Below are 25,189 nucleotides of genomic sequence, written 5' to 3' on the forward strand. Positions count from 1 at the left end.
TTTTTTTTGGTGAAAACCGGTTCTCTAATAGGGAACCAAACAGGACTTTGCACTTGAATAATATACAATGTTTTTTTTACTTTTATATTAAAGTTGTTGTCACTGTCTGGTAACTACCTTTTATATCTGCTTTCAGTCGGGGGATGTCAAATTAATCTATCTACAGTCTGTGTAATGAGAGCTTCCTTCATTGCTCCATGTTTGCCCCTAATTGCCTCTAAAATTGTGCACAGCTTCAGAATAGGGTAATCCCAAAGGGTAAGGCAATTTAGGTGTTTGCCTGAAGCCCCAGGATTTTTTAGGCTGCTGGTCCTCTTCTATGGGGTACAATAGTAGCCCCTGTTGTCTAACCCCCATCTCTGAATTGTCCATGTCCCAGAAGTGAGCAATTTGGCTGAACAACCATCATGGCTATCACAGAAGAACAAGATGGGCCAACTGGTAAGACTCTGTCTGCAGTCCACACAATGCCACGGCCCAGCAGAGAGACAGAGGCGAGGCAATGACTGCCAGAATGGATTGAATGTATAAACTTGTTGGAAATCCATTCATACTATGCTGGCTGTGGGTTATTGTGTTGATTTTTGTGGAATTTACTGTGTTGGGGGTAATGTGTAGGGAGCTTTTATGCTGGCTGGGTTATCAGGATGGGTAAGTATAGTTGTTGGTCCCCCAATCCAAATTCTAAGATAGCCACCTCTAAACATACATGATAAAAAAGGAAAATAAGGAGAGGAAAGGAAGGGTTTTGGCTAATATTCACTCATATATTGTGAATATTACAATATACAGAGATAAATTGAGATATACAGAGATTAAATGTTTTGTCCAGGACCCATTATAAAGTCATGGGATATGGAGGTATCAACTATACAATCGACATCTATATGTTGACGTACTGTAAATGTCTTTTAACCTGACGCGTTTTGCCTGTTGTTTTCTCAAAGGTATATGGAGAGACTCCCCTTGTGCCATAACAGTCTTTCATCCATGAGAAACTAACCAATATCTACTATATAGTGACTACGTCTTCCATATACCCCTGAGGAAGCCAGATAGGCGAAATGCATTGAGTTACAAGATGTTTTCAGTACGTCAACATATAGATGTCGATTGTATAGCTGATAAATCCATATCTCACGACTTTATACCCTGGCACACAAATTTTACCCATACTCATTTAGTTGCTGGCCACCATTATTAAATTCACACTACATCCAAGATTTTGTTGATGCCCCTTCTTGGGCCCTTTGCAGGCAAAAGGTAAATGTTGTGATTACTTACCAGTGACTTCTGTAGAGAGCTAGGGATATAATGACAGCTCCCAGACTGTAGCAGCCAATATATGGCGACCTAAAAAGCCTTGTGAGCGTGTGTGTCCTGTATTCCCATCTCGCCACCTGTAAATATAGTGATGGATATTAAAATGAAAAATTATAAGAGTGTAAAAACAAAGAATATATTACATACAGTTAGAAATTATGAACAAAAAAAAAAAGGAAATAAGAAAAAGCCGAATATGACTTAACTACATTACTTAACTTAATTACAGTCTACTTTCTTACAGTTTGGCCTCACTCTGTGCATCTTTATTTAATTCTCTCCCCATAATCCCAAAACAAAGACCTGGCCTAAATGGACAATCACATGGAGTTGGCTGAGACTTCTAAGGCCTGTAAAAAAATTCTCCCAGCCCAACCTCAAACTTCTTTTTTTTTTGGGGTGAACAGGGCCATGAGGAAGCAGTAAAAGATAAGCATAAAAATCAGGGAGGGCAAGCAAAAAAGCAACACAATACTTCATCCTAGGCCACCTACATGGAAAACATAACCTATGCGGCCACCCACCTCCAGTTACAACTTGGAGACTGTCTTTCCACTTTGGTGTGCTTAAGCAACCAATTACTTGGTGCCAGCCTTGCCTCATGGGGAGAATTACATGCCCCATACCTAAAAGTAGACAATATATTTCTCCTCCCAGCATCAGGTAATCAAATGAAAGCTAAGAGGAGGCAGTTAGTGGAGACACCGAAGAAAGACACCAGAAATTGTTAGTGCATAGGCAAAGCACAGGATCCAGTTCAATAAGCCTTCATTGGCACGCTACCCTTTTCACTTTAGGCCCAGCTGCAGCTAAAATGTATTCAGATAATTTCCCAAGCTGAAGTCACAATGTAGAATGATAAGACTAGTTAATTATAATTTTTGTAGTGTGGGAAAAAATTAAAGTGAACATCTGATTGTTGAAGTTGGAATTTTCTTTGGATCCAGAAAACACATTTAAACTGGCCTAGAACAAAAAACAGAAGGTTTGCTATGTTTTAAAGAACATTTACAAATGTTATCTGGGCCTGAAGTTTATTAGAAATAAATGAACTTTTTGTCTTTAAATTCTCCTGATAAATAGCACTTTATGTTATGTTAAGTTAGGGTAGCCAGGACCCCCTATAAATACAGCCTCCTAGTTTTTTGTCTGCACTGTACAATTAAATGTAATGTTACCTCTAATTTCTAGTCACAGGGTATTTGTAGTGAGATTTGGGGGTTTAACCACTGTCAGATTCTGGCATGAGGAAGCCAAATAAATCCTGCATCTAACAAGATGGCGGCCTCCATACAGAGCCACCTTGAGGAACAAGGCATGGTATGTCAGTAACGGAGAAAATCATTATGCCTGCCTTTTGGTACCAAGTTTCCAGGGATCAGTTCTTTTTATATTGTCATTGCTATGATTTGTATCTTGTTGCCTGCAACTACTGTTTATTGCTCTAACAGAGTGGTTTCCAAGCAGATGCTACACTGCCTATCCAAGAGGCCAAAAGCCATCTCCGTTCTTCAGAGTTCCCCTGCACTGTTTTGCACAGAAGGCAAGTAATCTGCTCAATTACTGTAACAGAACAATACTGGCTCATTGTTCGGTCACAAGCAAAGTAAACAGGTTACCACGGGCTGCCCTGGGCATGGGGCCTAGCATGCAATGACGTGAAGCCTGGCCTCCTAAACTTATCAGCCTTCATAATTTGGCCGCTAATCAGACAGACAGAACACTCCCATACTGCAACTAAAGCAACACCTCAATATCTAGCGTGATAATGTTGTAAAGAACCTGCGATAAGGCCAGGGGAGACCTACAAACACAATTAATCAGGTCTCCAATGAGATGTTTGTTTGAGTGAGCTCAGATCTGGCACAAGGTGCAGAATAGTATCCTGCAAAAAAAACAAAAAAAAAAAACAGGCTAAGGCACAGATATGTCGTTGTTTTTGTCCATCTATCAAGGACAATGACATGAAGCTTGACTATGGAGAGTAACGGGAAGAAAAGGGTTATTTAGAAGGACATAATTTAGTTGTTCAGGAACATAGGATTCTTGAAGATCATGATCTGAGAGCTGAAGAACATAAAGCTTTAGTTATCAAACTAAAGATGATTAAACCTGGTTCCCGTAGCATTAGAATTATCATTCTTCTAGCGCAAGTATGAAATAGGAATAATGATCACTTTGGTTGCTAAGTGCTAAACAATTGCTTTTTCTGCATTCATTCACATTTCTTTGTTCTAAGTGTGCTGTGTTTAATATGCATAACACTGCAAGGTACAGAAGGCATAGCCCAGTACACAGGCACAAAAAAAAATGAATTATATGCTTTGGGTACAACAGAAACATTAGGAGGCTGCAATGTTCATGTGTAAATGTTGATAACGTTTTAGAAACAGTAACTAAAGCAGACACAAAATTCATGTTTACTGCAATTTACACACATTACGTGTACATAATTTAGCCAGATACTGGACAACTGCCAACTATGCAGGGAAGAAGGATGGGTCAGGTCCCTGGAGAATGAGAGTTCCTGGGTAATTTGTTTGTCATGCAGGGGACCCAAGTGATATTTGCCCTGCAAAATATGAGACAACTACCAACTATGCAGGGAAGGGTCAGGTCCCTGGAGAATGAGAGAGTTCATTGGTAATTTGTACATCATGCAGTGATAGGATATCTGCCCTGCAAAATACACAACAATTTCCAACTATGCAATGAAGAAAAGATAAGGTTCCTGAAGAACAGGAATCATGAGTATAATATACATCATGCAGGGGACCAGGGGGTCAATTTCCAGTGACCTAGAGGGATGACTCAGGTCACTGGAAATTGAGAGGAATTATAAGTTATTTGTATGTCATGTGGGACCCTGAGCAAGAGGGGTGATTCAACAGATACAACAGAAAAAATGGCATTTTTTTTCAATAGAAGTAATAATGTTTTTGGCTCTTCTGATATGGAGTGAATTTTAATGTCAAGTTCATTTTTTTTAAATAAGAAAATTAAAAATAATCCTTTTTCCCGAAAACTTTTGTTTTTAGTGTCGGAATTGGAAAGAGACTCATAGCTGCCTATATTGCTGGAAGTGGCCTCCCCATGGCAAACCTGAAATTAATATGAAAAAAGGAGCAGCCAAGTGAGGCCAAGCTGGACTCTGCTTTCTCACACCACTGCAAGTTTAGCCATTCCGGGAATTCTAGTCTGTATGTTAAATGAATAAACAAAGATGAAATAGAGCAGGAATTAATCATCCCAGACAAGGTGAAATAAATATCTTGTAAAACAATTTAAAAAAAATGTAGATTTTTTCGAATTACATTGCAGACAAACATAGTAGGGACAACCTAGATGCTGCATGAGTCTACTTTTCATCTGGGCATCTACTTTTGTGTCCGACTGCCTGATGCCTTATAGTGGTCAGTATCCTTACCCACTGGGAACCCTATATTTGTACTTGCAAATATACTGGTCAGCTTGGTCACTGGTTCAAGTGCCACCCACTCTAAAAAGCCATTGCAGCCTCATCCAGTAACCCTAAAGCAAAGCCTTTCTCAACCTTTGTAGCTCTGCCAAAACCATAGGGGAACAGAAGAAAAAACTGAAAGTTTGGTGTCATGGTACCGATTCTGGCCACAAAACTATGGTCACCATTACATGGAAGGTCAATCAACCAATGCTCAAGGAACTCCTAGAGGAACCCTAGGGGTCAATGGAATCCTTGTTGGGAATGACCACTGACACTTGGTTGAGCTTTCCAACACTTTATACCTGTGTCAGGTCATACACGGTCATAAGAAGGAGAACTCATCCATACAGTGACCATATCACTTCTACACAATATTCTAACTGAACAAGCTTTTTACTTACTAGGTGATCCACATCTCAGCTGCTACACTTCAGTGTGTAGAATAAATACTCTCCATGCCGCTCCATGTGGTTTCCCCCTTTGGCTTGTATGTCACTACAAGATATATGAGAAGACAGAAGAAACCACAGCAAGCAACAGGGGGTAACACGCATGCAACGCACCTATAGGGTTGAATACCTGCAGCAAGAAGGATTGTGTTTCACCACAAGGGCTGCTGGTAAGTACAAAGCCTGTTCTATACCAGGTTGGGTGTTCTATACAAGTAACCATAGTCACAAGGTCACTTTAACCCTAAGGTTTGGACTGCTGGCTTTGACAGGGTACCAAAGCAGCGCATGAGTATAGGTAAGACAAATACCTATACAAAAAGCTCCTAGGAGGAAGAAAATATTTTTTTAAGGGAATTTGTAATAAAGATCTTGATGGGCAAAGACACAGTCTTATTAAATGCACAATATGATGCACAACGAGGCTTGTTCCCAGCAAAAAAACACACTTGTAAATGACCGAAAAGAAGCTTCTTGCAATGAATCTAGGGGACAGATACGCTAAAAATGTCACGTCATCAGGTGTCTGTTCAGTTTTTATTCTAGAGATAGGGTGTTCTGATCTCTTCGTCTCATAGCGTTCTGCAAGTTATTACACAACCACCAATGTCACATCAGCGTGTATCACAGACGGCCCTGTGTCCCTGGGAATTTGAAGAAATACCAGCTGTGGCAGATTGCAATATGTAACAGACAGGTCAGGGGCGAGGCTTGCGCACAGAGCCCCTAGCACGTGCATTACACAGCATTACTGCAAGACGTGGATATAGGTTCACGGCGCTCCTGTCAATCAAACAATGGTTTCCCCACCAAAAAAAAGAGACAGACGGTGATAAGCAGCCAGTTGTATTGCTTCATTAAGGAGGTGCTTATTTAAGCTTAGCTTTATCTAAAGTAAGCATAAACTATGACCTATATTTAAAAAAAAAAAAAAGAATAGTAAGAAAAAATTAGGTGTAAGTGCTTTGGTGTAGTTGCTATCCTTTAATAGCACTTCATTGCTGAATAAGTCTGAAACAGGAAAAAAAGAACTGAGTGCTAGGAATCCAAATTAGCTCCATGGAACTCCAAGAAACAAAGAAATAAAAAAGGACAAAAAGGAAGAATGTAGTAAGTTATATAAACTATACCATCTTCAGCATCCTCATTACATGGTCTTCTACCAGTCTGGTCCAATTCCAACTTGAATTTTGGTTGATGCAGCCTTGTGGCAATGTTTTTATTAAAATAATTATATATATACTGTATGACTTTGCCTCAGGGGTCTCCTCTTTTTCTTCCAAGTGGTAAGTGGGTCCTGAATCCAGCAAAGACAGATGCCATCATGTAAATTGCAGAATTCTGTGAACCCGGAGCCGCTCAATTACTGGCCCTGGAAGGGAAATCATCGGCACCCTGGGCTTACAGTTGCTTGAAAGGTGGTAAGCTCGGGGCCACAGAGGGTGAATGGCGGGTCAATAGATTTTTCTACTAAGGCTTAAGTAGACAGATATGGCTTATTTTATGATAGGAAAGTGATGTATAGGAAGGAAGGTAGCCATACCAAAATGTTGAATTATTGATTACTAAATTTTGCCATATTAGAGGCATTTTTACCCGATATAGCACAAAGCAGAAACTGGGTTTTGTTAGGACAGATAAGATAGAAACATCGCTTCATGATGTAGGGAGTTCGAGAAAAAGTCGGCGGTGTGTCTGACGAACAGAACTTAAGTCTCAAATTACATCGTACAGGCGGATAATTATAAAGCTGTATCTGTGCTAAAAATCACTAATGAGTTTATTTAAATCTGTTCTCTCTGCAGGCTGGCCATATAAATCATGGAGGTGCATGATGAGATAATAGCATTCTGCGCACATTACTTGCATGCTGATTAGAGGGTGCTAATTGGCCACTCAGATGATATTTGACCTCCTGTTGCTGGCTTGTAATTGAGCAAAGCTGCATATCCCTCTCGAATGAGCAGTACAAACATCGAGCAATCTGCAAACGTAACCAGAACCTCAGCTCACCAAAACAGAACGGCGGGTAGAAGCAGACATCAGGACAAAATACACGTTGCGTCACAGAGCTGCAGAAGCAAATGTCGTATGTTCTCCCTAAAATTTCTTTAAAAACTTTCAAGTTAATCAGAGATCACTCATGCAGATGGAAGCGTATTTCTGAATCAAAGGATTCTTGCCAGCAGATGTCCTTGAAATGAGCTAAATCAACAGAACAAATGTAAGAATTTATTACAGAGCAATACTAGACAACAAGCAAATGTCGACTTCCCTGCCATTCCATAATGTGGTAATTAAAGCAGAATACTTTCTCTATTAACCTTTAGGAGGGAAACCAAAAAGGTTACCTGATAGAACGATAGCTATGGGAGGGAAAACCTACACATTTGCAAATAAAAAACCAATAGAAACGTATGTAAAGGAAATTACAGCAAAGGAGGCTGTATCTTAGTGTGAGATAACCTAGATCATTGCAACCTCTGAATAATTTAAAATGAGATTTGGGGGTGTCACTGCTCAATGTTCTCCTTGATGAAAGGGAAGCTGAAACTGAGGACCTGCAGTGCAAGGATCTCCCTGCTTCTGTTTCATTTTAAAGGTCAGTGCTTTCTTTACTTTATCAGATCACCTTTATTAGAGAGACAGCTAAGACATAATCAAGCTCTGTCTCTACCAAGATGATGGCTTCAACAGGCAGAGCGGAACAAAACATGGTAATTCAGTAATGGAGGAACGACCATCAGCAGAGAGTCAGCCACAATTACTGGTGGCTAATCCTTTTCCTGAGTTGGTCCTTTTAGGGTATGGCTTTCATTGTACAGGTCCTCCTTAAATATTAGAAGAAATCGAATCCTTGGCAACAATATTACTTGCCATGGTCGCTGCATTCCAATCATGCAATGTCCAATTTCATTTAAAGAATAGAAGGTGCAAATTATTATTTTAAACTGGCCAATGAGCAATCAAGTTGAAGAAAATCTTATCAATTGATTGAGTTATTGTTTTTTTATCTTTGATTTTAATAATTGTTTCAAGCTATCAAATTTATTTGAATCCATAAAATCAAAAATGTCAGTGCATTAGCTAACAGTAGTTTGCCTTCAATTAATTCATTACTGGTTCAAATTGGTTTAAATGAACTGAAAATTGCAGTACCTTTGGCCCCCCTATGTTATGCAAAGGTACACAGGTCCACTTTAACTTCAAAAAAGAAAAAATTGCCAGAAGAAAAGCCAGAGACACCATGCTGGGGATTGTTTACTTAATCTGTGCTCATTTCTATTCTATGCAGCACAATTGGGGTTACAGAACATTTCTACAAATGAGTTTCAGGAGAGCGAAGTCACGTTCTGGTTGGTTGCAGCGCTGGGCAGCATATACAGTAAATGGAGAGCCGTGAGAAGGCCAAATGCGCTTGGAATTTCAGATGCATAAAAATATTTAGAGCGTGCATGCAGGTCAGCGAGCACACGTCTTGTTCAATTGATGGATATAAAGGACTTACATGCGCTGGATGGTTTTTGAGCATAGAACTAGCATATAAATAGCTATTCAAAGCTTATGAAAGATCAAATCAATGTGCAATTTTGATTAATATACACTTGGCATAATCTTTTTAAACCTTTCTACCCCATGAGGAACCTTTGAAATAAGTTTCAGGTGTTGGGAGACCCCCATTAAAAACAATTTTTGAGGGGTCAATGTAAACAGTGAGTCTAACTTGGTGGCCAGTGAAAAGATTATCCCCTACAATGATTGCTGAGTGCTGATGAGTACCACCTAGTCACTTAAAACAGTCATTTGGGACATACAGCTAGCTCTACCAAGATGTGTTAGTAGGAGAACCATTGCATCACCCATTGGAAGGTTTACCAGTCACAGTTTAAGACACCCCTAAGCAAGCTCCAGAGGAGCCTTGGGCTTTACTTGAACCCTGGTCGAGAAAGACTAGTCTGACCTAGAAAATAATTGCCCCTAAAATGTTTTCAGTGTTTTTTTTTCTTACACCTACAAAAAAAGAGTCAGAATGTAAAGTTGGATACCCAAAGTTTTAGGAAGGCTTAACTATGCTATTCAGCCAAAGCTCCACAGTTGGGGCTTCAACTAAATTGAACCCTAGCAGTACAACTGGTTCTGTGGCTTGGCTTCTGGTAGTCAGCTATTGTCCTGAATGGGGCCGTGTTATATCCATCCCATCTTCTACTGAAACCTATAAAATGACCAAAATGCTAATTCAGGGTAAAACAAAAATGTCTACCATGAAATTTGTGACTGGTAGTCTACGTGTCTGGTGTAATGCGACATATTTCGTATGGGAGGAAAAAAACAACATAACCCGACTTTTAAAAGACCTAGAGCTCCAACACAACAGATAAAACAGATGGGTTTATTAACATTTTATTAAGTCACTGACCCTGTGGGAATAGAGATTATGATGTTACCTTAAATCTTCCCCCACATGGCTTACTGTGCATCATATAACTGAAAGTTTGCCATTTTTCAGGCCTGGGCACTCATAACAAGATTGCCCTTTAGAATTAAGTCAACTCATTTTTCTTGGTTCACATCTGCTTTTTCATAGAAAGACCCCATTTACACCTTTCACAGAAAACACGTCTGGGAAAAAGGATAATGATTGCAACAGAAACATTTAATAGAAGAACAATCGGTGCCAGCTGTGCAAAACCATAGGCTTCAGCCTACACTCTAACAGCATCTATGGAGTAAACAGTGCAGAGCTCAGACAGCTTTATATAAGGAACCACACTTACAGAAATGCCTTAAACACAGCAGTGTGGTTCCATATATTTGTAAATATATGCAACAAAAGCTTTTATGAACCATCCTGGAATAAATTCTTTATATTGGTATATGTGTGATTGCTTTATTTTTTATGTATAATGGTTTTCTATTGTATTTAGAATAATGAATAAAGTTTTGTATGTTTTTTTTATTTAAAACAAGAGAAGTTTTTGTTTTTTAATATGAAACAATAATTGTTCCTAAAGTTCTATTCTTTTGGTTAATTGAAATTATTACAGTAGTGGAACCCCTATCATGGTTATGTTTAAAATTTAACTCATTGATATTACTGTACATGGAGAGTCCTGAGTTGCATGCAGTAGCACTATCAACCATGCAATTTTAATTATTATTATTACGCAGTATTTATATAGCGCCATCATATTAGGCATTGTTTCACAAAATCTATAGTTATGTCACTAGCTGTCCCTTAAGAGGGCTCAAAATCTAATGTCCCTACCATAGTCATATGTCTTTAATACAGTCTAAGGTCAATTTTTTGGGGGGAAGCCACTTAACCTAACTGCATGTTTTTGGAATGTGGAAGGAAACTGATGGAAACCCACGCAAATACAGAGAGAACATGCATATGCAGGAATGTTCTGGCTGAGATTCGAACCTGGGACCCAGTGCTGCAAAGGCCAGATTGCTAACCACTGTGCTACCCCCTGGAATGCCTAAAGGACAGCAGGAAAAAAAGTTCCAAACCTGCAGGCTTGCTTTATATACCTACATATATTTGATTAGAGAACGGCACCTTCGATCAGAGACATCCCATGCAGATAACTGGCAATCAGATAAATTATACAGATTACAATTATTAAGGAGCTGATGGGTTTTGGCTTAAAAAAAAACAAAAACGGGAAAAATTAGTAGTTATTCATAATACAATCCTGTAAGTTAAAGATTTCCTATTCAATATTAAAGAAAATATGGAGGTTGTCTTATGTAAACCACATCACATGTTGTTTAAGAAACAAATTAAAGATTTCAGCTCAAAAGAAAAAGACAGCAGTGGGCAGGTTAAATGAAAAATCTAACTGACTTATCTGATATGACCCCCAAAAGCAGCCACATAAATAACAGGTGATTGAAAATGATTGTAGTGCCAGAGGAGGGCACTGCGCTAAAAGAACGTAATACTGCAAAGACACAAATCAATGTCACCATTTCTTTCTGCAAGGACTCGGGATCAGAACTTCATCATCATTATGTAAAACTAGGACAATAAATTTACAGTGGTCAAATCATTTGACTGTGACCCTTGCTAGAACATTATTTTTCTATATAAATTGTTTGTTATGTCATGATAATTTCATTTTAGATAGTTGAAAAGTAGGACAATGTTTTTTTGTTTTTTTTTAAATGGCATTCTAATTTTTTTATTAAAGCAGCAATGTTTTTATATGCCATAGCTGGGAATGGAGTGGCTTCCACTACTTAGGTAATGGGCTGGCAAAATAGTGCAGATAAATCCCCCGATGTGGTTTAAATGACTGGGTTTCCAGCAGCCATATTGACAAAAGGTTTCACGTGTGATGGAAAAAGTAGGGGAGATGCTAATGAAGTGCACAGCGAGAGACCAGTGTAGTGCAAATCTGGTAAAAAGTAGATGTATAGTTCTTCCTAAATCTTATGTATTTTTTATGTACAAAGTGTTTTTGTTCAGAAACAGAATGAGTCACCAAAAGAAGGGAGGTTTAGCGGCAAGTTGTCAAAAAAACTATTTAATATAAAGAATATTAAATACAATAATAGGTACAGAAATGATTCTGTGTCATGTATTAACAGTTGTATCAAAGGCAGATTTCTTAGTACAGATCCAAGTTCATCACACACATGTTCAGAAAAGATAGGGCAGTCTTTATCACTGATGCGTTTTGCAATTCTGCTTCTTCAGGGGAAAATGGAGACTACTTTTTTTATAGTTACAAAAGAATGTTGCTGATGTGGGCATTCATAAATAACAGGAGGATAACAAGCTGCATGTGGTTTTAAGGCGACCTTTTCAAGATGCATGGAAGGGCAGTGCCCATGTGTCGATCACAGCAAGTCCTTGGAGCAAAAGAAGAAGACAGTCTGTTCTGATTAAAGCAGAACTAAACTGAAAATAAAAAACACATTTTATTCCCCAGATCCCTTGTTCGCGCTGAAGAAGTTCTCGATCAGGTTTGGATTCTTTTTTATCTGGCGTGGAGGTAGTGCAGGGCATACCTATCTTTCTCCATCTTCTTCCTTCTTCTCGCTACATCACCTGACCTAGCCTGCGTTAGATGGGGGGAAAAAAGTGTGTGCTGATCGCACTGTGCACATGTGAGATTGGCATCTCTTCTCCTCAATGTAGGAAGATGCCCCTTCTGCGCATGCCCAAAATAAGGCATGAGCAGAAGGAGAATCCAGAGCCTCCTGGCATGTGTGATGTAGGTATTCCAGGAGGCATTGTGCTCCCATTCAGTATTGATTTAAAAAAAAAAAAAAAAATATCAAAGGATTTGCTGCTAACATCCTAATGCTCGAAAGCATAGGACACCATAAAAGATCTTGCCTTCCATTGCCAGTCCAAATCTGTCAAATGGGCGAGAGCGGTTTTGCTGGTACAAGGGGGACCTACACAATATTAGGCAAGTGATTTTGGTGTTTTGGATGATCAGCGTAAATATATTGTTGTAGGTGACTGGTTCATCTTCAGAAATAAATTAAAGTACAATAGTTAAATTGTATGATATTAACAGTTCTAAACAATTCAGTAAACTGATTATAAGTATGCATACATAAGAAGTCTGCTGATGCAAATGAGAGTATTTCTAATACAAGTATTTTGCCTCTTCACGAGATTGGATAGCAGTGAAACAACGAACACTGAACAAATCCCCTGTTCCGGGCACGATTGGGATTCAAGTGCTTAACATCACAATAGTTGTTTTTTTTATACAATAAAGCATAGCAAGATAAAAGCTTCTAGAAAACGAGTTAAGCTTTCTCAAGGCTAATAAATATTGTGCTAATGTACCCAAAACATGAAACTCGATGTTCACAACACAGTGTCACCGCTCTGCATACGTGTGTAGGGAACTTCCAGAACTCACTTCTGTGTGCTTATTTATGGAGGATGTACCTTGCAGCCAGTTATTTCAAGCAAACTGAAGTTCTTGTGTTTTATACTATGGTTTTGATAGCATAACATCCATTTTTCCAAGGAGGTAAAAAAAACACTCCAGCTAAAAGGTAACACTGCATCACAAAAAATAAATATTGTCTGCTAATTGGTCTACTCCATGAGTCCTATACTAAGTCAAAAGTGCCGAATCCAAATTTGATTCTTCCTAGGACGTCAGGATCTTAAATTAATACGCGTATAGACGTGAATAGCAACATTCTCTCGTTCCGCAGTTACTATGTAATCTCTATACAATAACTTTTGCCTTATAGTTCCATGACAATAAACATAATTTTATGTAGCAACAACTTAAGTAAAAAATGTAGTTTTATGTTGCAACAACATATACAATTACACATAATTCACCTGAGTCCTTGTTCAACACACATATATACTTTAGAAGTGTTTCAGGCACTTGCTTTTGCGTTTGCATTTGTGGCTCTCTGCTGTCTCCCGTTGCAGAAACCAGCAGTAGTCGCCCATCATGTTGGGGTTGCACTGGCCTTGATATCTTGTTTCCATACTGAAATGTCCTGGTGGAACCTCTCCCCTTGTTCATCACTCACATCACCCAAATTTTGTGGTAAGAAGTCCCGATGGGAATGTAAGAAATTAATTTTAAGTGACATTGGGCAGCCAAGTTGATGGTATGCTGTTAGCATGTTGTTTACGAGTTCAGCATGGTTTTCAGCTTACTGGTTGCCCGGAAAGTTTTGTGCAACTAGTATAAAGGAATCCCAAGCAGCAAGTTCAAGTGAGTTGAGTTTGTCTCTGAATGTGGCATCACGCATCAAATTGCAGATTTGGGGACCAACAAAAATTCCTGTTTTCAGTTTAGCATCTGGTATACCTTTTCCAGACTTGTCCTTCAGATACTGAAAACCCATACCATCACGTTCCATTGCAACCACAATGTTTTTCATTAATTCAAGTTTAATATAAAATGGCGTAAGGTAAACTTTCTGTGGATCAATGAGTGATTTATGCTTCACTTGTGTGATTTATGCCAACAGTGTGTTCGGGTCTGGGTGGCCATTCTTTCACTTTGTGAGTGGTTGCTGTCATCACGAATGTTCCACAGGCACAGAAAGCACATATATTTTGTATATCCCAATTGAAGGCCAAGAAGGCGTGCCACCACCTTCAGGTCACCACAAACGTTCCACTTGTGTTCTGAATAGTTATTCAATTTTAAAATGACCTCCATGGATTTGTATGTCTCTTTCATTCCCTTGGCATGAGCAAGAGGAACAGAAGTTTTTCGTTACCTTTATGCAGCAATACAGCTTGCAAACTTGCTTTGCTCGAGTCTATGAACAATCTCCACTACTCTGGTATGTATTCGCAATCTAACTCCATCATCAGACCACTCACGTCGGTACAGAAGCAAATGTCGTTTTCCAGGTAATAACCTGCAAACTTTGTGTGACGATCAAGAAAATGTGAAGTTGTCGTTCTTTTTTGTAGGAAATTCCACTCCTTTAATCTGAAGAGTTCAGACTTCACTTTTGACAAAGACAAGCCCCTTACTAGATCATCTAAATCTAATTGGCTTAATAAATGTGGCTTACCCCCTTCCAATTGGAGTTTATAACATTCATTAACATCAACATCATCCTCCTGTTTCTCACCCAACATGTCACTGTCAGTAACAACACATGTAGGAGAGACTGGCACTGTATCCTCTGCATCATGTGGCACTGTCTTCAGAGCAGATTCACAATGAGGATAGATTATTTTTGACTTAGTCTTCTTCGAAAACCCAGTAATTTTACCCATACTTAAGTAGCAGTCCGAGTGATGGTCTATTGGCTCACGCCAAACCATAGGTACGGCTAAAGGCATTTTATTCCTTTTCCCATTCAACCATTGTGTTAGGCCAACGTATCACACCTGACAGCAGATATGAGGTACCCAGCTTTTATCCTGATCTCAAATTTCACAACCAAAGTAAAAAGACGCACTATGGCCTAGCTGTACTATCCAATAGGATGGTTTCAAGCCCTTGGTCCATCCATAGATTGTTCAAATATTTTTTTACACAGTTCTGCAAGATAACACAGAAAGGTAGAAGACTTCATGTTTCCTTACTGAAATTAGGCAATAAAGATTGGTAACTTATGGCCTTACACAAAGTTTTTACCCCTAAGAAACTTTTGAAATAATTGTCAGGTTTTAGGTAACCCCAACAAAAACTACTTCTAGGTGAGTCAAAAAGAGAAATAAGTCTCTAAAATTGGAGGCCAGTGGAAAGAATTGCTCCCTACTGTGGTGGCTAGAATACCACCTTTATAGACACCTAAAATATCATTAAAACCATGCAGCTGGCTATACCAAGTGGTATTGGGACTACAAATTATGGAAACATCAAATGGGAGATTAATCAGACAGAGTTTACGGATCCCCCAGCAAGATCTGAAGGAACCCTGGAACGCTAGTTGAGAATGGCTGGTTTACAGCCAATGACTAGATAATAAAAAAGCATCAGGAGGAGGATGGGGGAAAGCTTTCCTTTCTTGTTTTAAATCCCTGGAGTCTAAATCCTGCTTTTCAGGAAACATCAGGAGACCAATGTAAATTTAGACTGAAGAATACATTATGCAAAATTCTTCTTGCTTTGGATGTTTGAATAATGACAACTGATGGGGCCTTTGGTTAGCTTGCAACTTAGTCAAGGTCTTTATGAAATGTGTATATTCTTGTGACTTCCAGATTTCTTTTTGAAGCCCAAGAAAAAGTGGTAGGTATATAGGCACTGACTAAACTTCAGGATAGGTCTGAACGTCTCTCTAAATACCAAAATCATTACGAAAATGTAAAATTGCTGCCTAATGGAGAATAGGAAAACCCAGGCCTTGGGTTTGGAATGTCCTTGACTGAAAGTCAATACAAAACCTTTAGTGGGCAGAGCTAGGAACACCTAGAACTACATATTCAAAGTGAAGAACTGGTGTGCCAGAACTCCAGATTACTGGCAGTGGTCTGTGGTCTTGAGTATGATATGGCCTCTTAATGTACATGAAAGCAGAATTCTCTCTTAACTGGAATGTTCAGTAACTAAGCAGTCTCCTCCAAACCGAATGGAACATTTCTTAAACCAATCTCGTTCTTTATCTTTGAGGAAATGTTATTTTCTTTCAATCACGATACAAGAGGTTACCAAACGCCTTCTGTAGATACCAGAATGGCATGTTCTGTGCAATTCGGCAAAATATCAGAACACCTTGCAAAGAACATGCTAAACTGGCTTCACCTTCAGTATTCTATGGGTTAACGTGCTTTTAATTTTATGTGCAGCAGTGCAATGTTACGATGAGGAAGGACAGTGTGTGCCGGCACAATCTGCTTAACCAAGGAGCTAATGACAAAACACAAAACGGCATTCGAAACTCAATCTGCCTTGCTGAACACAGAACAAATCCACAATCACTGGATGTACGCCTCCCCTCTAATTGCACGCAGGTAGCGGCTTCACAATGCCCGACCACAGATTGCCGGATAGAATTCCATATTCTTTAGTAGGGGCACACTGTAGAACATTTCCCTGGAATCCATGGACAAGTAAAGGAGCCGCCTGTAGCTATCGAATGAAAGGCCAGTAATGGAGAAGACCATCTTAATCTAGACGGGATACATTCAGTGCTGAAAAAGCAGGTGGGGGAATTGGCGTAATTCACATACATCAAGACACAGGAGATGCAATGCAGCTTTCCAGGGAATAGTACAACCCAGCCAAAAAAACAAAGTTATATAATCACTTGGTGGTACATAAAACTCTAGACTGTAAAAGCAACACAACACAATATTCAAAAATCTCCACAAGTCTCTATTACTGGGTAACTCCAGACAATATATAAACAGAACAATTATTAATGATGAGTGGACTTCACATTCAGAACTCTACAGGAGACCTCAGCAACATCGGATTATATTCAGCACACTGGGTCATTTTATGGAAGCCATCTAGATCCGTAAAGATACAGGGTATTTAGATGACAGAGTAAATTCCACTGAATTATTTTCATTGCAGTGTATTCCCCAGAAATATTTTTTTTTCAGCGGAGACACACGTGACATATTTATCACTCCAAGTTGTTTGTACCATAGGTATCCAGTAACCCCTCTAATTCTGTCAGCTTTCTACCTTCCCCTATAATTTGCTTTAACTTTTTAATGTCCTATTTTTCTATCGTCGTTGTATTATGTCCCAACTCACCAGTGCCCCTGTATTGTGACCCAACTTTTCATTCCCACCCAAAAACAGATGGATGATACAGAAAAATGCCGGGTGGTGCGTCCAACTAAAAATGGCTGGGGAGAACACTGCTTTGGATATATCAGTACATATTTGTTTTAAAAACATAGCCAAGTTTTAATTAGGGAAAACAGATTTATGTATGTATATATCTTTATCATTACCTTTGATATTCCAGAAGTCCAAAAGCTTATTAGGCGTATTAGGAGGATTTTACCTTTTGTGCATAGGTATTAATTTATTGTATTAAGAAAGTATTAATCGGTGTTTTTCAGCCAGGGTTCTGTATAACCCTAGGGTTCCCCCAGAGGTTGCTAGGGGTTCTTTGAGCAATGAGCAATTTGTGACTCGTGTTAGTTTAACCGGTACAAATTAACTGTTATAGTAACTGGCTATCTGTAGGGGTGGCATTCTTCCTACTGGCCGCCCAATAAGAAGAAAGTAGAGGCATTCTTCCTATTGCCCACCACAGTATTGTACTGGGAGTTGTGAATAAAATAAATATAGCAGGGGTTCCCAGAAGAAGTGAAAGTTTTTTCAAGGGGTTCCTCCATGTTAAAAAGTTTGAGAAACACTTGTATTCATCATAATTCAGTTAAAATGAAATAAAAACAGTTACTAAACCTAAAAATGTGGCTGGAGTATTCCTTTTCAGGTTTTAATCCAGATCATTCTGCACAGTTTCAATGTGGGATAATGCCAAAATTCACCTCAGCTCTACAAATGTTCACACTTTTTATGGGAATTGCAGCAAGCTTTCTAAAATGATACCGGTCCTCTGGTATCACTATGACAATAAATTTATATATAAACATATAACTTTAAAATAGCGCTTGCTCACTGCATGTTTATTCAAAGAGGATTAACACAGGGGTGCAGATATCTACTCAGACTTTGACATGTTTTGCAAGATTCTTATGAGTAAGCACAATGGTGCGAAACATGTTAAGGTCTGCATTAGTAACTGCATCACTATGTTGAATAAACACACGGTGATCAAGCATTATTTTACAGCTTCACATTTATTTTTATATATAGTGTTAATTGGAATCGGCACAATCTGTTCTCTGAAGTACTTTGTTTTTGGTAATGTTTTGCATACCTCCCAGCTTTTCTTTAGTTTGGAGGGACTGTTCTCCTTTCAGATACAAGTCCATCTGTCCTTCTCAGTTGTCCCTTTTTTATATATAATATCTATATAAAGCACATTATATTACAAAGTAATATAAAGAGTGTTAGTTTGCACTAAACCTTTATCCAGCCTCTAAATTATGTCAATTGTTATTTTGAAAAGCAAATATAAAGAAGAGTTAATTGTGATAAAATCTCATTTTATGGCAAAACAGGGGCCTGACATTTGCCTACATACTTTAAGCTAAAAGGTGTTCCTCTTCTTCATTTCCAACAGTTGGGGGTATGACTCCTTCAAAATATATAGTATCATTAGTTGTACCCGGATCCGAAATTCCAGCTCAGAGTCTGTTATGTAAAAGTGACCCAATTTAATCTGGATAAACCCAGCAAAGTGAATTGGGTTAGACTTAAGAACTTCATGTAACTCGGCACAATGCCGTCTAATCCTGTTCAATTCTCAAACTTTGCCCTGAAAGCCGCATAGCACACTTCTGTCTTGTGGTGCCAGGAATGCAGCGTCTGCGGTGCTGTTAGTATATGTAACTGGCCGGTGTCAGGAGATCTAGACAACAAAGACATTATAGATGCTAATAGGAGCAGAGGTATTTGGTTCCAAAGCCCTCCCTTCAAACTCTAGAAGTGCACTTATACTTTTTTTTTGTTTTATACCTAAAGATAACCATCCTTGGTGTGGTTTTACATTTCTAGGGCTATCATCCTGATCCTGACCATATTGTAAGTCGCTAACCTGAAACAAAGACTTTTCTAACTTTGCTAGTTTTATGCACACTGCCTATTCTCCACAAGATGCCTGTGGGAAGTATTGTGCATGATCATGATAAAAATAGCTTCCAAATGTTCAAATACTTAATATTCTGTGTCAGGGACTTTATTTTGCGGGGACCCAAGACATAAAAAAAACAAAAAAAAAAATTTCATGGGTAGGAAATAAGGAAAATGTCCCCAGTGTGAGAATCCAAGGAATGGTAATGGTTTCCAACTCTATCCAAAGCTAAAAAAAACATTGAGGTGGATTTAAGCTTTAAATATCTAATGCTGCAGAAGAGTGTATAATATAAAATTGGAATGCAAAGATTAATAAAAGATGTGTAGGTGCCTTCTCGCCCCTCACCAATTGCCTTCATGGAAACCACATGATCACAATGGTTAAAGTGCGTTCTCCAAATCAACACTAGGGTGCTCATTTTAATAGGTGACCCAACAAGAGTGACTCAGGAAAATAGGAAAATGTACCTAAGGGTTCCAGCTAATGGCTAGGTACAAGAATACAAAACAATAAATTAGATGTAAACCCAATCCATTAAATTTACCATAAATATATTGTTTTATTATTCAATTTTATTAGTTTGGAAGTGAAACTAAAGTTCCACATTTATGTTTCTATAATCAGGCAGGTAGTTTTTGCAGAAAAGTACAGGTGATGTCCCGTCTGCTAAAGTTTGTGTCTTACTTGTTTGATTGCTCAGGGTTTCCAGTGACACAGCTGCACATGCACAGCAACCGCTTTGGCTGCCAGGGATACCCAGCAGTTCCAACTTCCCTTGCATGCGCCTGGGATGAATAAACTCCCACGTGCCTGCGCAGAAGTTACATTATACCAGCATGGCCAATAAAGTTGGCCGAAGATTGTCTGTAGGAGAAGAAAGAAAAGAAGGAAGAAGGTGGCACCCTACCATGGATCGTGGATAGAAACACACTTGTTTAGTCCTGCTTTAGGTTTGCAGCTTTCCTTAAAATAATGTCTAAAAAAAATCCCACCTTAAAGGGTGAAATCAAGTATTTTGTTCAAAAAAATGCAGTGTTAAATGTCCTGCAGTTAGGGGTTAAAGTCTACTTTAATATGCAAAATTTCCCAATTTCCTATTTATTATCTACATGATTTACATGAAAAGAAATACATAATTATAAACAAACCTACAATACAGTCCCTTTAAATTAGGTTGCAGCATGTGTGTTTCTTATGTTTCCAACCAATCAAAAATATTTTTCTGTAAATTTTCTCATCCTTGACAGCCGTTACTGGTAGTTTTCTTTAAAAGCTGCAGCAGGACTAAAAGAGCACCTGCAATTTCCTAATTAGAAATAACAGCCATTATTATCTTACCTTCAAGAGGGATACAAATCTCTCTTCCTAACACAAAGTGAAGTACATAATATCTTCTTGTCTGAGGCTCATAGAACAATGTGCAGCAGTAAGAAGCTGCTAATGAGCAAGTCGTGACCACTGCATAAGTGTGCTCCCAATGTATCAATAGCAATCATCTATTTTTGCATCTATGCATAAGTATCCAGCATTGCAAGGTGGGGAATACGGGCAAAAAAAAAAAAAGAAAAACACTTACCTGTTTCCATGCCTAAAAATGCAGAAAATCTATATACCTGTTGGCCAAAAAGCAAGGCATTGCTATCCCATTAAAAGAGATGTCATCTGTTGGCCATGGAGTATTGCCTTGCTTATCTGGCTTGCAATAAAGAGACGTATGTATACAAGTAATTAATTATCTGCCCTATACAGCCATCTTGGTGTTCATGGGTCGCGGCCATTAGTTCAATGAACAAGAGTGGAGATTGAAAACTATTTGAGAACTGCATTATGGGTAACAACAAATACACATTTCCATTTTGCTTACAATAGGCTTACTTTAAATGGAAGCCTTTACAGTCAGGAAACTCACCACATTCCAGAAGAGCGGGTTGAATATGATGCAGGCCGCAGCAAACAGGAAATTGTACTCTTTAAGGTCCACGTACTGTGACAAGTCGGCCATGATGGAAAGGTCAACCTGCAAGGAAATGTGTTACACTATTAGCTGTGCATCAATGTTACATAGGGATAAATAATGTAAAAAATATATTATATAAAAATATATTCATACAAATACATAGGGCTTGTATTGTAAAACCGAAAACCTGATATTCCCTCAAACATTTCCTGATAGGAACCAATGACTGCCATTGAAATATATGGATCTGGAAGATTCCTACAAGGGAATGTTTAGGGGAATGTCTTATTTATTTTTTGAGCCCATATATGAATGCTGTATCCAAAAAGTCACCAATCACCATAATACTCAGCAACCAAAATCAACCTTTACTGCTCCTCAGTTACTTAGGCTGTCTGATTTATAGGCCCGACTAAAATTCCTGCAATAAAAAAAAACAACTGGCCTCATTTAATAAAGCGTCCTGTTGGTTGTCATGGAAAACCTAGCCGTTTTTTTCTGTCAAACTCCTTCCAATGTCCAGCATAGAGTGTAAACAAACAAGCAGCCTATGGTTGCTAAGGGCAACTAGGCCTTTCTCTATTTTGGGGTGGAAAATAAAGACAAGTATCTCCGTTTTTTTGGCCTATTGCACCTGAAAAAATTACTTACATGTATGTAGGGTGTGTATGTGTAGTTGCGTGTAATTCTTATCTTTTTGTCCTCCAGTGCAACACTCATAGCCTTATTGACCAATTACCAGGCCTAAGCCATAGAAGAGAGGGGTCAGCCATATGTAAACACTGGCCTAATATGGGACTTACACACAGCTTTTCCCCAGGTAAGGGGTAACGTCTGAATCAGCGGTGGTGGGCTTGGCTATAAAGAGAACCTGTCACGTTCCCTGAATAAGAAAAGGACAGTTTTAGTTTAAAGCCCAACTTCTTTAACAACATTATTGGTGCACTAAAGCATATTTATGTCTTTTTTTCTAATGCATAACTGCAATGGGGTGGTATTAAGGTTATTTATGACCACACACACATGCAAAGCACCACAAAGAGTTGGGCTAAAGGAGTTTAGGGCTCATTCACACCTAGGACATTGGGTAATATTGCTCAATGGGGGTCACCACAATAGCTAGTAAAATAGCTTTGCTTTTTAGGGGCCCAGTTCACAACGAGTTCCCATCTTGGAGAATGTAAGAAATGCGGCATTTAATCTTAGTACAACTCATCAGAATATGCTTGAATGCAAAACAAAGTTATTTGCCTCCTGCTTTAAAAAAGAAAAATCTACAGCAAAGCATTATAAAACCCAACCAATGCAAGCACATTTAATTTGAGCTGTGTGAATGCAGCCTAATAATTCACATTTTAACAGGTGGTATTGTATGCATTATGAATGAGCCATACGGGTCCATTCACAATGCATCCACTGGGTTGTGTTGCTTCATGAAGGCCAAATGCAGCGGGAAGCTAAAATCTAATAGACCTAAATCTCATTCTGCAGACTGCACTGACTTGCACTGTGTGAAAATGGAGCAAGCTGTATTTACTTGCAGCTCAACATGCAGCAATTTGACATAAAATAAAAAAATAAATAAAAAAAATAAAATATTAATTAAAACAAAAAGTATTGTTTTTAAAAAATTCAAATCTGATCAAGCATGTTTAACAAGCGTCAGTGGGGACAAAACACATGCATGGGTTATTAAGCCAGCTTTTGCAGCCCAACATTTGAAACATTTTCGGAAAGGGGGGGTGCTTATACTTTACCATGCAAGGTGCCCCTTAGCTACTTATACCTAACTTTTACTCACTCCCCCATATATCATATCTGGTACCTCTGGGTATGGCTGATCACATGACTTCCTTTCCTGCAATGGGACAGCGCTGGTGCCCATTTGCCTAGGCACTCTGCGCTGTCACACTGGGAGACCCTCAAGCAGCGTATTTCCATTTACTCTCAGCAGATGTACTGTAAACAGCTGCGGGGGCTGTCATATAGAAATATGATGAAGTGTCCTGCACTGGCAATACACAGGTTCACTTTAAATGCTGCTACTGTCCAGTTTGGCAGCCATATTTCCTACAATCAGAGGGGTGTTAGATGATCTCTGCACAGCTTCTATCCCTAAACCAGTCACACAAAGCATGCAGTATTTACCTTTGAATAATCCAAATTACTGAGCCCTCCACAGCAGTCCCACTGTGCAGAAGCCTCTGGTTGGGCCAGCCCTGCCTGTGTGCTTATCACTTTGATTGACAGCAGTGGTCAGATCATCACTGACATCACAGATCAAAGATCCCTGAGCTGCTGCCAGCAAGCCATGTGTAATGCAGAGAACTCCACACACTTCCTTGTCACATGCTCTCCCCACTCCCACTGAGCATGCGCAGTTCTTGCAGCACTCCTCCTTTGCCAACAATGGTAGCTGCTCAGTTCATACAACATTGAGATTATCCACTAATACTATGTAGCATGTGTAGCTGCCAGGTGTCTGAATGTTTAACCCCTTCCTAAGCATACCCTTTCTGAAAACTGTGCATAATTAACCCTTTCAGTGCTAGCAGATCAGAGGTGGTTTTACAGGATTAACCCTTTACTTGCTCCCCCAGCTTTGTTTTAATCCCAGGGGGGGATCAGGGATGTTTTTTGACTAAATGTAACAAATGTGAAGTGAGGGGTCACAAATGCACAATGTTCCAGTTCCCTGCACACCCTGTCATTCTGTCAAATGGGGCAATTGCCCAGTTTTTCACTTTTTAAAACTGGCTCTGGGAAAAGGGGTGGCACTTTGGCAAGGTAGGGGGCCACTACTGTAAGGTTTAAACCTAACCATAAAATTTGATATTTCCTATTTTGGTTCCAGTTAGGGTATACAGGTCTCCAAATATGCTGGAAGCAGGGGCAGACATAGGAAGGGTGCAGAGTGTGCTGCTATACCAGGGCCCTGGACCCTCCTTAACCAATAGGAGCCCCAAGTCTGTTTGGCAGGGGGACCCAAAGCCAGTTCTGCACAAGAACCTACTATTGGCTACGTCCAGTGTTGGAGGTAGTATTGATAGTTGTCTGGATGAAGGCACATAGTTTGCCAAGCTGGAAGGTATTGATACTGTTTTTATTCATAGATGTAATGTTTTGCAGTAGCATAAGTCCAACCCCACCCCCATAGAACTTTGGTGAGTTCTTGTCCCACAGAAATCCACTATGTCCCCCAATCCCATGCAGAGTAGTGCAGAGACTGTGGACGAAGTCAAGGCACCCCTGCAGTCACAGGGGCTTTATCCCCTAGCTAGCCCTGCTGGCAGGAAGTATTTTGGAATGCCTGGGTCACATAGTTTGTTAAGAGGGAGATGCTTTTGTATTGATGACTTTTAACACACAGGCATGAGTGTTACTATTAGAGACTAAAGCTACGTACACACTTCCAATTATTATCGTCGGAAAACGAACGACGAACGTTCCTGCACGATATACACTTTTTTACGAACGATTTTTTGCCCAATCGATCGTTCGTCGTTCGATTGGAACGATAAAAATTGGAAGTGTGTACGCACCTTTAATCACATCTACAATATAAACCTGATTAGGCCTAGCAAAACAGGTAATCATTAACAATAGTCAGCAGGGTCAGATATAGCATCCCTGTTCCTGACCCCATTATCAAAATAACCTTTATCCTCTCCTGTCCTGTGTCACCCAGGGTTGTCACCAATCACAGCCTCCCAAATTGCTAGGCATCCAGACTGCCTCCTCCAATTTATGTGGTGCAAATGTGCTGCCCTGCCCCTCCTGCCATGGCAGCATGCATAGGCTGTAGTAGGCCTAGGGAGCAATAAAAAAAAAAAAAGACAGTAGATTGGCCCAACCAGC

General features: G+C 39.3%; 1 protein-coding gene across 3 annotated transcripts in view; it reads right to left on the reverse strand.

Moving 5' to 3' along the window:
• PEMT (phosphatidylethanolamine N-methyltransferase) overlaps positions 1–25,189 on the reverse strand; it is a 93,152-nt gene that overhangs the window by 64,164 nt on the left and 3,799 nt on the right. The window contains exons 1-3 of one of the 3 annotated variants that reach the window (XM_072417433.1): positions 23,480–23,678; positions 21,284–21,391; positions 1,285–1,400 (exon numbers count right to left, since the gene is read on the reverse strand). In XM_072417433.1, coding sequence (XP_072273534.1) covers positions 1,285–1,400; positions 21,284–21,376 — 209 coding nt within the window. In that variant the 5' untranslated portion in view covers positions 21,377–21,391; positions 23,480–23,678. Of the gene's footprint in view, positions 1–1,284; positions 1,401–21,283; positions 21,392–21,671; positions 21,743–23,479; positions 23,679–25,189 lie in introns of those variants that run through there. The other 2 variants (XM_072417432.1, XM_072417434.1) reach the window with 2 other exon arrangements.

The sequence above is a fragment of the Pyxicephalus adspersus genome, chromosome 7 (genome assembly GCF_032062135.1).
Source record: "Pyxicephalus adspersus chromosome 7, UCB_Pads_2.0, whole genome shotgun sequence".
Classification (NCBI taxonomy): domain Eukaryota; kingdom Metazoa; phylum Chordata; class Amphibia; order Anura; family Pyxicephalidae; genus Pyxicephalus; species Pyxicephalus adspersus.